The 14,671-nt window shown below is 35.9% G+C and overlaps 1 protein-coding gene across 1 annotated transcript; it reads right to left on the reverse strand.

Annotated features, from left to right (window-relative positions):
• Nucleotides 1-6,504: 6,504 nt before the first annotated feature.
• LOC111884773 (GDSL esterase/lipase At1g28600) lies at nt 6,505-8,780 on the reverse strand. The gene is made up of 5 exons (XM_023881092.2): nt 8,485-8,780; nt 7,674-7,898; nt 7,398-7,546; nt 7,023-7,299; nt 6,505-6,815 (listed from the first exon to the last, which is right to left on the reverse strand). The coding sequence occupies exons 1-5, from the start codon at nt 8,753-8,755 to the stop codon at nt 6,550-6,552; spliced, it is 1,188 nt and encodes a 395-aa protein (XP_023736860.1). The 5' UTR covers nt 8,756-8,780; the 3' UTR covers nt 6,505-6,549.
• Nucleotides 8,781-14,671: the final 5,891 nt, after the last annotated feature.

Here is a 14,671-nt window from a genome sequence, read left to right on the forward strand (position 1 = left end):
TCTCTCTCTCTCTCTCTCTCTCTCTCTCTCCCTCTCCCTAAGGACCAAAGTTATATGATAAGTGATCTTCAGGTCACGAGCCTGAATTATGAAACAATTCGAAACAGGGTGTTACATTCATAGTAGATTAACATAATGAGAATTAATTGCTTACTTGAGTTTCTTGAGTTGGAGCCTAATTTTCAATGACTAGATAAAGTATGAATTAATGAATCCTTAGAGACACTAAGAAGGGTTGATTTTTGAAAGTCTGAAACAAGAGCAATGATCGACATAAGTGATTTTGAGTTTGGTAATTGTTGAGAACATTGGTCGATTTTGAAACGACGAGTACGAGCATAGGTTTTTTTTTCTGTTGCGGATGACGAGGGCATAAGTATGTAATGTGATTTCGATTTTTGTTGATCAGAGAAGGGGGACGAGGAATGCAGGGCGCGACTTTGAGTTTGAATTCTATTAGATAATGGTTACTTGCGACTAATGAGGGAAAGCAATCAAGATTAAAATTAAATGACTTTTCAATTATGGGTCGGGTATTTAGAACCGAAAAAGATCTTATTTGGGTAATCCAGACCGAATGACCTGAGAAGTAAATAAGGATAATATAGATACCCGAAAACTGAATCGAATTGTTTATTTGGGCCTAATTCGGTTCGGTTCAGGTTTCCGGACCAAATTCTCATCCCCACAATCAACAAGATTCAAATTTGTTGTTAGTTTTCTTGATCATTTTTTTCAAGTCTAGTAGGTATATCAACTTCATAAATCTAATGTTTTTCTTTTTCTAAATTCCTACAATGTCATACGTACGTCAAAACAAATTAAATTTAGACAAGAAAATATTTACAATTGTATAATGATTGTGAATACAATAATTACTCTTTTCACGAGTGTTTTCACCAGATTTACATTTAATATCAATTTTCCTATTTCCATACATCTCAACTGTGTGTGTATGGCAAGGGAGTATTTTTAAATTTGTATTATTATAATATATAAATAATTAAAAAGATACAGAAAAACATATAAAAAAGGATAAGATGGTTTTTTCATACGGACCAATGACCAATAGTACAACAAATGCAAACCATAGAAACCAACCATATCAAAAATCCAATAGTAGGACTAAATGTACGATTTCTTCTATTAATAACAAGCGGCGTTTATAATGACTGTTGCTAATATTAATTATCCGTTCGTTCGTTTTCAAGATTATTAACGGTGTGATAATTAGTTTATAAAACTAATAATCAAATTGTTTAATTGTCAAGTCTAAAATACAAAAATAGATTTGCTAAATCCGCTTGGAATAAGATTGGAAAATGGTGGTGTATCTGTTAGTGTTAACGTTTATATTCCATGTATAGCCCATTATTGTATATTGTGAATAGGTCCATTAGAGTTGTATCTCTATTCTCTCAGTATATATTCTTGTATTGTATCCTATATTCAGTCAACAAAGTCATTTGGCATATTATGGTATAGAGACCCATTAACTAATCTTTGCTAAACACTCCTCAAATTTCTCTCTTTACTTCTATTATACTTCTTCCTCTCAGCTGAACTTCTGCCAATTTCTAAACCCTAAAACTATCGATCTCATCTTGCTTCTTGTTACAAACTCATGTCAGGAACAACTCTCTCAAACCATAAAGCTTTTGATGTCACAAACATTAAAATTGATCATATACCAATTCTTCTCGATCTTGATTGTCACAACTATGATACATTGTGAGAATTCTTTACCACACATTGTGAAGCTTATGATGCTATTGACCATATTGAAGCTACCTTCCATGCCCCCGCCACTCCTTCCATCGACCCTCATTGGAAAAAGGTTGATGCAGTCGTCCGCACATGGATATACATGAATCTCTCACAAAACATCGCCAACACTGTCATTAAAACCAACTTCTCGGCTCATCAACTATGGCTCAACATTGAGAAATTATTCCGGGACAACAAAGACTCACATGTTATGCAACTTTACAGTGAAATAAGAACCATCTGCATGGGTGATCTCCCAGTTCAAGCATATTGCATGAAGATTCAAAAGATTGCTAACCTTCTTGAAAATCTCGATCCCTCATCAAAAATATATGACAAGCATCTCGTTATGTACACCGTCAATGGTCTCTCCCCACGGTTTGAAAATATTGCTAGAGTACTTCTCCATTGCATTATGTTTCCCAATTTTTCAGAAACACGTTCGATTCTCGCTTTGGAAGAATCATGTTTTTTGCAACTGCGTGCTCCAACTGTTCCAGCGCATTCAACACATCCATCATCCTTGCTATTTTACACACAACATCAGGAAACAATACTTGCCGGACCAACCACCGGAATGGCTGTGGTCAACAGCCAAGAGACCGCGGATAGCAGCACAACAGCCAATCGCAGCTCTCTCACCAGGCCACGCATCATGCAGCTCCCGTTTTTCCATTGTAGTCGACAACCAAACCTTATGGTTGTGTATTCTTTTCTCTACCAACCCAAATTCGATGGTCCAACAGGTGTAACAATCAAACTTGGTCCTATAGAATGCAACGTCCCCAACATGGGCTTCTAGGCCCACGTCCTCAGCAACCTCAAGTCCATGCCTCTACTATAGCCTCGAGAAATTTTTTTGGGGCAGGATTTTAGCTCTCAAAATTCAATAAATATTCCTCCTCCTTGGAAATGGTTCGGGACTCAACAACCAACATCTCTACCGCAAATGTTCTCATCCATGTCACTTCACGAGCCACAAAACGAATGGATAATGGACACAGGAGCCACCGATCACGTGCATGAAAATGAAGGTATACTTGAAACTCTTAGTGATAATAACAATTATCATTCAGTTTTAGTCGGTAACCGGTCCCCTATTTCTATAACTAAGACCGGACACTCTTATTTTCATTTAAATACCTTACATAACCCATTTCACATTCATAATATTCTTATCACACCCAACATTATAAAAAATCTCATTTCAGTTCGTAAATTCACTCGTCAAACCAAATGTCCTATTGAATTTGACAAATTTGGTTTTACTGTCAAGGATTACAGGACCAAGCAACCTTTAATCTGATGTGATAGTGACGGCTCTATGTATCCGGTTCTTCCATCCACACCTCAAGTCCACGTTTTCGCAAGCCTCTCTGTTTGGCACCAACGTCTTGGCCACCCCGACAATAAAGCTTTTCAATCTTTAATTCCCAATAAATCTATTTCTTGTAACAAGACAATTTTTTTATGGTATGTGTCATTCATGCCAACTTGGCAAACATGTTAAACTTTCATTTGATGTTTCGAAAAATATTCTTTCCAACATGTTTGATATTGTTCACTCTTGACTTCACCCATTGCTAGCATTAGTAGTTTGCGCTACTATGTTATTTTTCTTGACCACTACTCTCATTACCTTTGGGTGTACCCACTCAAACAAAAATTCGATGTGTTTGCTAAATTTCTATTATTTTCAAAATACATCAAAAACCAATTTGGTACAACCATCAAAGCTTTCCAATGTGATAATGGAGGTGAATATAATAACAAATAATTTATTGACCATTTTGCTACTCACGACATTCAATTCCAATTCTCATGCCCCCACACCTCCCGACAAAATGGTAAATCGAAACAAATGTCGCGCACAATCACTTACTCAGTTTGTTCCCTTATTTTTCAAGCTCACAAGCCTCCCACATATTGGGTGGAAGCTCTTCACATGACCACCCACCTACTAAACACCCTTCCCTCCACCTCAATTCAAAATGACACCCCACTTTCGCTTCTTCCAAACTCACCCTACATATACTCACATTCGTGTGTTTGGTTCTCTATGTTATCCTTATCTTACAACCCCTCACAAACTATCTCCTCGTTCCTTTCCTTGCGTTTTCCTCAGTTACCCTTCTAATCACCATGGTTATCGATGTCTAGATCTTGAGTCCCGCAAAATCATCATCTCCCGTCATGTCACATTTGATGAAAATACTTTCCCTTTCAAATCTGTAACACCCACCGAACCACCATATTATGATTTTCTTGACACTCTTTCCACACCATCACCATCCTTTGACTACCATAATCAATTCCAATCATCTCAACACAACACCTCCCCTACCATGTCTTCCTCCTTCAGTCTCTTCTCCATCATCGGATCAACCTTCCTCATCTCCATCTAACCAACCATCGGTCTCTCCCTCATCATCATCATCACTATCCACTAACACGGTTCCTCACGAATCTATTATTCCTTTACCCACTCATCACATGAAAACTCGGGCTCAAAGTGGCATTCATAAACCGATCCACCGACTTAATCTCCATACTACCTCTATTTTCCCTGTCCTCCAGTCGCACTTACAGGCTTTACATGACCCTAACTGGAAAATAGCCATGAATAATGAATTTAATGCACCTATGACTAACGATACTTGGCAGCTTGTACCACGGCCTTCAGGGTCAATATTATCCGGTTTATGTGGCTTTTTTTGTAACAAGTTTCATGTAAAGGGTACACTCTCTCGATATAAAGCTAGACTTGTAGAAAAATGGACGCGGTTAGGAGTGGATTGTGATGAGACTTTTAGCCTGGTTGTTAAATCAGCAATGATTCATACTGTTCTTAGTATGGCTATCTCAAATAACTGGAAACTTCGCCATCTTGATGTAAAAATGCCTTCCTTCATGATCAACTTCAGGAAATAGTCTATATGCATCAACCTCCTGGTTTTCGTGATCCATCTCACCCTGATCATGAGTGTCTACTTTAGAAATCTCTCTATGGTCTCAAACAACCCCCATGGCCTTGTATCATCGCTTTGTTGGACATGCCGCCAACATTAGTTTTTAGCAAAGTCATACAGATCCATCTTTCTTCATTATGCAGATTGCAACTGCCACATCATATCTACGTCTATATGTAGATGACATCATTTTGACAGCTTCTACCATACTTCTTCTTCAGCAGATCAACACTCAGCTCAATCATGAGTTCCCTATGATTGACCTCGGGCAATTTAACTATTTTTCTTGGTATATCTGCAGTTCGAGATACAAGTCTCTTTCTATCGCAACGAAAGTATGTTGCTGACATTTTGGAACGAGCAAAAAAGTTGAATTGTAATCCATGTCAGACTCTTGGTGAACCTCTTCACAAGCTTCAGTCATCCGGGCCTCCTATCTCGGATCCGAGTCTATATCGCAGTCTTGCTGGTGCTATTCAACAAATCTGTCTCTACATGCACGATAGCACCTTCATGCTCTCAAGCGTATTCTTCGGTACATTCGGGCATTATTGACCATGGTCTTCAAATTCACATATCCCCCAATACCAATCTTGTTGCCTATTCTGATGCAGACTGTAGGGGATGCCCCTCTACACGTCACTCCACATCCGGGTATTGTGTTTTTCTTGGAGACAACCTCATCTCTTGGTCCTCCAAATGCCAATGTGTTGTTTCTCGTTCCAGCGCAGAGGCCGAATATCGAGGAGTTGCCAATGCAGTTGCAAAAACAAGTTGGATCTGTAATCTTCTATGTGAGCTACGTTGTCCAACAACCAAAGCAAACATCGTTTACTGGGACAACATCAGTGATGTGTACACGTCTGCAAATCTGGTTAATCATCAATGAATAGAACACATAGAGATTGATATACATTTTGTTCGTGACCAAGTTGCTCGGGGCAAAATTTGTGTACTTCATGTGTCTTCTTCTGCTCAGTATGCCGACATCTTCACCAAAGGACTTCCGTCGTCCGTTTTTTACAAATTTCCGACCCAGTTTAAACATTTATATCCTCGTTCAAACTGCGGGGATGTTAGTGTTAACATTTGTATTCCATGTATAGCCCATTATTATATATTGTGAATATGCCCATTAGAGTTGTATCTATCGGTATATATTCTTGTATTGTATCGTATATTCAATCAACAAAGTCATTTGACATATTAGTATCGAATTTGATTAGGTGCTCAATAAGGTTGAGCTGATGCAAGCTATAGATGGCCAAATAATTTTTTATGCTAATTGTTTCTGACGTGTTGCTGCAATTGATATGTAGGATATTTGGTCTGCTAAATATGGAATTTCCTTAAGTAAAAGTGCAATGTGAAAATATTTACTTTAAGTGTATGTCTATTCTCATATGTGGGTTTCTAGCGGGTATAGGAAATTCAAAATAGACCGAATACTTGGATGTGTGATTTATGCTCTGCTTTATTGACAGAGTAATCTCTGTTTTTGATAGCCGCTAGTCAACTGGCCTTTTTAATGCTATTGTCATATTTACAAAAAAAAATAATAATAAATAAAAAGAAAATTACTAGCATGATGTGAACCATGTAAATCTCCGTGTTCTTTTATTCTTCTTTGCATATTGTATTTGTGTATGGTGACGGATTTAGCTAACACAAACATACATTTAATAACATAAATTATACTCCTTTGCAACAAGTTTTATATGGACATATAAATTATACTACTTTGCAATAAATTATATATGGACATATCTTTCCATAGAACTCGGATAAGAATTAATAAATTTATGTCACTTGCTTACATAGAACTCGATAATCCAACCATCTCTTTTAAAATTTGAGTATGACACACATGGTTAAATTGTGGCGTAGTGTATGGCCCCTGAAATAAGCTCTTATAGATAAATTTATATGCAGCTTGCGTTAAGTGTAGCCCATCCCAATTGACATACGTATGTGGTTGAAGACATAAATTTGAAGAGGGGTGTGCACATGGTACCGATGAGTTGTAGTTAAACGGCCCTCCACCACCACAACACGCCTTTAAAGCTCCATTTGTGAATCCTACAACATATAAATGATCATGTAAGCATCACATGTGGCAAGATAAACCATTAATATATATATATATATATAAGCCCATATAAATGATTTAATTTGTACAATATATATTTAGTGTCAATCCCAGAGCTTATCAATTATCATAACATTACAAGTTTTAATGTTATTGCATGGGGTCGAACGTCGAAACTAAGATGTGTTGTTATGTACCATATTTCTTTGGAGAGCGAAAGATTTGCATGGCAGCATTATAGTAGTCAGCATAGATGATTATGACATCAGGATGACGCTTTCTGATTTGGTTTAACGCTATCTGTAGAAGTTCATTGTGATACAAAGCAAGCTTATTCAACCGGATAAGGCAACCAGTTGAATTATCGTACTCTTCTTTATCAGAGCCATAATACATTGTTAAATACACCGGAGAGCATCCAATTGGTAGGTTTCCTGGAACAAGTAATGTCTTGGCTCCTAGATCAATAAGTTCCTGTGTTTCCAATATAAATATGAAGTTAATTAAGCCACTCTCCTTGGTTTACAGATGTATACGATGAAGACATAAAAAGCAAATGTGCATCATCTTACATTAACTGCTGAGCCGATAGCCTCAATAACAAATGGAATGTATGTTTCAACCTCATCGATAGACTTTCCTGCTTGTAATGCATGATTGTAGTCGTTTCCTCCAATCTCACCCATGAGTATCAAAGAACGTTCAATTAAGTGCTTACAATCTGCAACAGTTACTAACATATAAGTCGATATTTTTGGGATGTGTGGACCTAGCTAGGAAAGTAGGAATCGATCCTTAATTTTGTGCATATTTAATTAAGTGCATGTTGGTTTGATTTAATTTGTTACCTTCAACATTGAGACAAATAGATTGCAACGATTGTTTGAACCAACTCAACTGAACTCTTAAAGATGAATTTGTCAAAGGATTATCAACCCCTCTAGCTGCATGGAATGAAGAATCCAATGCGGTTGCCCCCACCACTGCAAAATTTACTCCCGATCGGGATTCCATCAGGCGGTTTCCCTTGGCACCAACAAATGGTCGTACCAATGGTAGCCTGATGCCTTCAGCTTCACAAATAAAAACAACCATTTCATGCTCTTTGTAATCCGTATTTATATATAAAAAAATATGATATTCTTTTTATTATTTTTAGGTATGTAATTAGTTAATTAATTGGCATAAATATCTTGTTGTTGAAAAATAAAAATAAATAATTACTATATTTGGCCGACTTACTTGTTCTTTGGTATATAAACCGTTCCATGATGTGCTAGAGTTGAACTCTGGACATCGTGTGTGGTATTTCATTCTCAGGCTCTACAACCAATTATATCAACTATAAAAGTCCACTATCATCAAAATTATATTTGTTTGCCTTTTACAAAGTACGAAATTTGTAGGCCTCACAATGAGTACTTATTCGTAATTATCTAGAAAGCCAAGAATAGGTAGGCCCTACGTAACATTATTGCCTTTGTCAGGCACATTGACCAACACTCATAGATTATGTAAGATGATGATCATTCAGATCATCACCATAATTCAAGATTAATGTTGCAGTTTTCACTTTTCATAGATGCAGAAATTAAGAGTCTACACATGATATATATGCATGAAATAGAGGAGCAGAAGTGAGATGCCGAAAGTGCTTACCAATGAAATCAATGATGAGGCGACCATTAGAGCAACGACCAGTGGGCGTATGAAAAAAGGTTTCACCATACGGGGGCAAAAAGAAATGGAGTGGCTGTTCATTCTTGATTGAGTCAAGTTGTTTTAGGTTACCGGTATCTGCTAGGGAGTCCCCAAAACTGATGATTGAAGTATAGCATCCACTTGCATAACAGGTAGAAGTCCATAATAGATGTAAAGTAATGAAGCCTGTTATAAAGGAGAACGAAAATGAAGAAGAAGGATTTGTCATTGAAGAGTATTGTGGTAATCCGTTTGCCTGTCATCTATTTATATTTACTGCAACTACCTAACAAGCAATGCAACAGAGTTATGTGAACTTACATCATTGCCCTTGTAGGATGTATGTCGACAAGGCAATTTTGTCCGCCAATAGATATTATTGAGCAAGAAAAATACAAACCTATGACTATTTGAATAAAAGACAATGAATATTTTCACAATATATAAAAAAAAAACTTGGTGTGACATTCATATATTATATAAGTTTATTTAAAAAAATACTAAATACAAAATTCTAAACATTTGAGAAGTATGAATTTATAAGAAAAATAAAGAAAATATTGAATTATAAAAATTAAAGTGTTTTTTTTTTCTCTTTTAAATTTAAACAAATAATCAAAATAAATAAATAGAGAAAATTAATAAATATTTAATTTGACAATTTTGAAATTAGAAGGAAAGTTCATTAATGAAATTGATATTCATTTATTATTACATTTAAATATCATCTAGAATTTAATAAAATAAAAAAAAAACCATAAAATGACATGTGGAATAAAAATTAATTTAAAATAACCACAAAATTACATGTCGCAAAATAAATAATAATGTGACATGTGCCAAAAAGATCTTTATTTATTAAGGGGAATACCATCTAGAATTTAATAAAATGAAAAAAAACCATAAAATGACATGTGAAATAAAAATTAATTTAAAATAATCACAAAATTACATGTGACAAAATAAATAAGAATGTGACATGTGCCAAAAAAATCTTTATTTATTAAGGGAAACTTGGGAACCTATTTCATATCATTTAGAAAGTAAATTAAAGTTTTATTATTCAATTCCTTTTATATATTTTAGTCGCGTGGAAAAAATAAAAGGTTATATCCATCCCAACTAAAAGAAAATTAAGTGGGTATTTGGCAAAGATTAATAAATAAACTTTTTTTACTTATTATCGGTTCCACACCAATATAAATAAAAAAAATATTTCGATAAAAGCTTTTTAAAAAATAGCTTACACCTGTTTGAAACCTCTAATAATTCATTTTTTGATAAGTCAATTTTACCCCTTATCAAAACTCTTTATTTCACCATTCAAAGAAATTGACAAATATACTCCTTAACCTAAACCTATATCAACACAAAAAATACTCTATAAGTTAATAAACTTTTATTGTTTTGACACCGGATATGCTTAAACAAACATTTTTTAAACAACTTTGTTTTGATAACGTTATAAGTCAATAAATTATACGTTAAAAAGTTAAAAGTGATTTTAAATAAGTTTTGGCAAACACATTTTAAATAAATAATTGTATAAGTGATATTTTTTTTGTTTGGTTTTACTCAGGGGAAATGACACATCGGCCAAATGATGTATTTCGAATTTATCAAATCAGTCTTTTAACTTATTTCCATGTTTTATGAGGAAATAAACTTTGAAGTGACATATCTTTTTAGTCATTCTAACTTATATTAGTCTCTTTCATGTGCCACTTAAACATTTTCCCATTTAAAAGTAAAAATCGAAATAAGTGAGATTTGTTAACGCATTTCCCTCTCACAACGAGTCTTGCTTTTTATCGACATACATTTGAAATCCTCTCAAAAAGGGTATATAGCTTCTAAATCAATGAAATATTACTTATGTTCCTAAATCTTATATATGTGGCTACAAACCCCTCTTCATATTTCTCTTCGTCTCTTCAAAAATTCATGAATTTATCTGTTTTCCTATTCATTCCAACCCAATTGGGATTTTTGTAACTTTCATCTCTCAAAATACATGCTTCCCTTTTTTAGGATATATGACTTTATTATTTAAGAATTAGAAGGTAATAGCTATGCAGCCATCTTCATCCATCTGTAACTTTAGAAACCAATAATGTCGTCAAATTTGTATGCAAATTGATTAACTTTGCATTTGACTCCAACTCTAAATGTTTGACTTAGATGGGTATTATTCGATTCTCTATAGTTTTGTGCAGTACGACAGAAAAGTTGGGAATTTTTGGGCTGGTGGAAGAAGGAAATCATTAAAAGTTGTGGGTTAAATAAGTTCATGAACTAGAGGCGCTTCGAGTGGTTCTGAGTCTAATGGTGGTGTTTTGGAGGATGAAACATTGCCTTTGAGTGGTTCTGAGTCTAATGGTAAGAAAAAGTGCTCATTTTGATAAGTGACACAAGTGGTGGACATCAGGCTTCTACTGAAGCAATTATGTAACAACCCAAAAATCATGACCAAAAATTTCATTTTAATTTAATAATAAAACCACAAGGGTCAACCATTCATTCAAAACATTTCACACCAGAGTATCATGCCTAAACATTATTTTATTTTATCAGAGTAAAACATCCCAGGCTAAACAATCAATGGTGTGTGTCATGTAATCACCTCGAGCTCCTCCCTCCGCTACCGGAAGTACCTGAAACCAAAATTGAAAACCGTAAGCACGAAGCTTAGTGAGTTCCCCAACCTACCACGTACCACATACATAACCACATACTACAAGAACTGGGCCTCGCCCGCTACCTCGGGCCCCCGCCCGGCTCCGGATGAATCTGGCATCAGGCCTCGCCTAATCCAGGCACCGCCTGGCTTCGAGCCCCGCTCGGTATACAAATCTGTTTCTTTTAGGCCCTGCCAGTCTCTAGGCCTCGCCCGCTAAACACATATAAACATATAACATAACACATAACACCAAAGCTAAACACACTCTACTGTATTCTTGTACTAAGGCCCCACCTATCATGGGCCCTGCCCCTGTCCTGCTACTGGTGAGTCATAGAACCCCGTCCATGCTCCAGCTAGTAGTGATATACGTACGGGCCCCCACCTACACTCACCTATCTCCTATCTCGGGCCTCGCCCCTGCTCTGCTACTAATGAGATACGGAACCCCGTCCATACTCTGCTGTTGGTGAGATACGGGACCTCGCCCACGCTCACCCCCCCTACCAGGCACATATGAGTATCACACATACAACAAGTATAAACTATCATATAAACATTCCTCGGAAAGAACACATCCTATTACCTTTTGGATCCTATTAATATATATTCCTTGATATATACATTAAGGTATCATAAGGTTAGCATTATGGTCCCTTTCTACTGAATGTACTTGACCCGACTATTCTGTTTGTCGTTTGAAAATATGTAAGTTTTCCCTAGTTTATAACTATCTTGACTCGAAAAATAGTTTGCAATAACTTTCAAGTGGAACTGTCACTTTATGAAAGTAATGGGAAAATATAAGTACTCAGTTGTGTTATGAATTGACATTCTGACGTGCTAATTACCTTAAAACATATTTGTTTTATTAAGGTCATAATGTGAAGGCTAGTTCCCATACTATACGCTCTCCCTGTCAAAAGATTTTGGGAACCAAACACGACTTCAGCAAACCAGTTGCTAGATCGTGTAATCCACATTTAAGTTATATGATCATGTATACCCAATAAGTTATCACCTTTTGTTTAGAACAATACGTTAGTGATTATTGGTATAGTTAGATCCTGTAGTTGTTCCATGCTATAGCATCTTAGTATATTCGTTATGTTATAGTATCTTAGTATGTATTGTTTCTCGTTATAGTATTCTCTATCTGTTTCTCGTTATAGTATTCTCTATCTGTCTCTCTTTATAGTAAGTATTGTTTCTCATTATAGTGTTCTGTATCTGTTTCTCACTATACCCCTAATAGTTTACTAATGTTTTACTTGAACTGTTATTGAAAAGACTCATTTTACTACTAAGTTATGCTTGTACTTTAAAAATGGAGTTTTGGTTAAACTAAAAAGTAACATAACTTTAAAATAGTTTTTGAAATGTTTTGATCACTTATTAAAGACATAAGCAATCTTTTGAAAGATGTTTAACAAACATTTACACAATTATCAATTGTGTTCAACTTGTATTCCCCCCTTAAAGCATTTAAAACAGTTTAAAAGATTGATTACGGGGTATGAACTCACCTAATGTGGGTGATTCAAACGAATATGTGCGTAAGGATGAGAAGTTCCACGAATGAAGTCCCGAGACTTAACAATTCCTAAATGACATATAATGGTATGTATTGACATAAATATAGGGTTCTAAAGCAACCAAATGCAAGGAAACACCTCACGAGACTAGGAAACACTTTGACCAAGTGTTGGAATCACATGTAACTCAACTAAGGGATGTTTAAGGCCAAGAAAAGGTGTTTACGACCAGGGTGTAAACTCATGGCCATAAACTCAAGGTAAATATTTATAAGAGGGTATTTGAATGCTAGGGAAACTTAAGGGACCATTGTTCTTCAAAAGGATGAGCAAAACCAACTTAATGGAGGGTGTTGACGTGTTTACGGCCAGGCACTACTAGAAAAACAGCCTTTAATGACGCGCAAACAATGACACGCGGTGATTTACGATACGCAAAAGCGCGCGCTCTAAAAATAATGTCATCTCTTCAAACTTTTGAAGGATAGAGGTCACGCTTTTGTGCGTGCCCTAAAATTAATGTCCAAGAAAAAAAATTAAAAACACGGAGGGCACTTAATTAAAAATGGGCGTCGTCTAGAAATGTCGCTTTATATTTTTTAAATGAAAGGCGCGTTCTATTTTTTTGCAGCTGGGGGGAAAGAAAATCCCAAAAGTTTGAAATGCCGCCATTGTTATCCTCTATCTTATTTCCATCTTTCTTCTCTCTCTCTCTCTCTCTCACTCACTCTCTCTCTTTCTCTATCTCTCTTACTCTAATACCCAAAAAAAACCCTAATATCATCACAAATCCTCTTTTCTCCCACAACAAAATCGCAATATCACCAAATCTTTGATCCCGCAAGTAATCTGAGTTCACCTTTCAATTTCATTTGTCTCGCAAGTAATCTGAGTTCACCGGTGGCGTTCCTGACTGTATCAATGGAAGCGCTGCTCAAGTCGCTGACCAAGTTCTTCACCTGTGTTTCGAGTTCCGTGAGATCAGTTCTCGCTTCAGTAGCAGAAGAAACAACTCTCGGCCCAAAAGATGATCTCCGCCATATTTGGTTTCGTGCTCTGTTTCCAAATCGAGGTGAAACTGCATGCTGGGAAGCAGCAATGGCAGCCTGAGGCTCTATGTCTCTATCTCCAGTGGCGATACAATGATGCACGAGTTTAAGAAATTGGAGGAGGGATTGAGAGAATTTGTCGCTTCCTCTGGTTTCTCTTTTGATTCTGGTAATGTTTATATTCGGTTTCTCTTTCTTCAAAATTCTTTTTCACATATTTCTTCCCATATGAGTTTATGATTTCAGATTTTTTCCATATGATTTTGATCTTAGTTTGTGATTTAGAATTCTCAATCTTCGGTTTCTCCTTTATCCACCAGTTCATGTGCCCGATTGGGTTAATAGTTATGCTAGAATTTGATCAATTTCTTTGAAATTTAGGGTGAATTAGGTTAGGGCATGAATAGGAAACACTATAAATGGTTTGACTAAGTCGACGTCTTCTTCTCCTGTATCAACTTGACACCTCAACTCTTCTTTTGCACTGATCTGTAATCTATACTAGGTTTGATTTTTTTTATTTACAGGTTTTGTTAGTAGACCATGTCTATTGTTACTCAAATTAAACATGTTGTATTTTTTTTATTACAGGATGTGGTTTGACAAATGGTTGTTGAAGGAGCACATAAGTTCAGAGCCACACAACCTCAACTTGGTTTTTTGTTCTTCTTTCTTCTTTAGCTCCCGAGGCTTGATTTCATTGAAGGTTTGTGCTCTACATTCTAAGAATGCTCTTGCATGGATTGATCTTTGTCATTTAAGTTTCAGTAGTATCATGCCTTGAATTCTTCCTTAATGTGTTTTTGACTATGTAGGTTTGTTGGGTGCCAAATAGCATGGTCCAAGCATCATCTCGATGACTGTTTTCCTGATCTTCCTTC

Source organism: Lactuca sativa, chromosome 4 (assembly GCF_002870075.4).
Source record: "Lactuca sativa cultivar Salinas chromosome 4, Lsat_Salinas_v11, whole genome shotgun sequence".
NCBI classification, from domain to species: Eukaryota; Viridiplantae; Streptophyta; class Magnoliopsida; order Asterales; family Asteraceae; genus Lactuca; species Lactuca sativa.

Excerpts from the sequence above, each read along its gene's own strand:
- LOC111884773 (XM_023881092.2), bottom strand. The coding sequence starts at position 8,755 with ATGACAAATCCTTCTTCTTCATTTTCGTTCTCCTTTATAACAGGCTTC. Across the intron at positions 7,899-8,484 it reads CCTCATCATTGATTTCATTG|CTGAAGGCATCAGGCTACCA; the intron begins GTAAGCACTTTC and ends TTATTTGTGAAG. Across the intron at positions 7,300-7,397 it reads CTATCGGCTCAGCAGTTAAT|GAACTTATTGATCTAGGAGC; the intron begins GTAAGATGATGC and ends TTGGAAACACAG.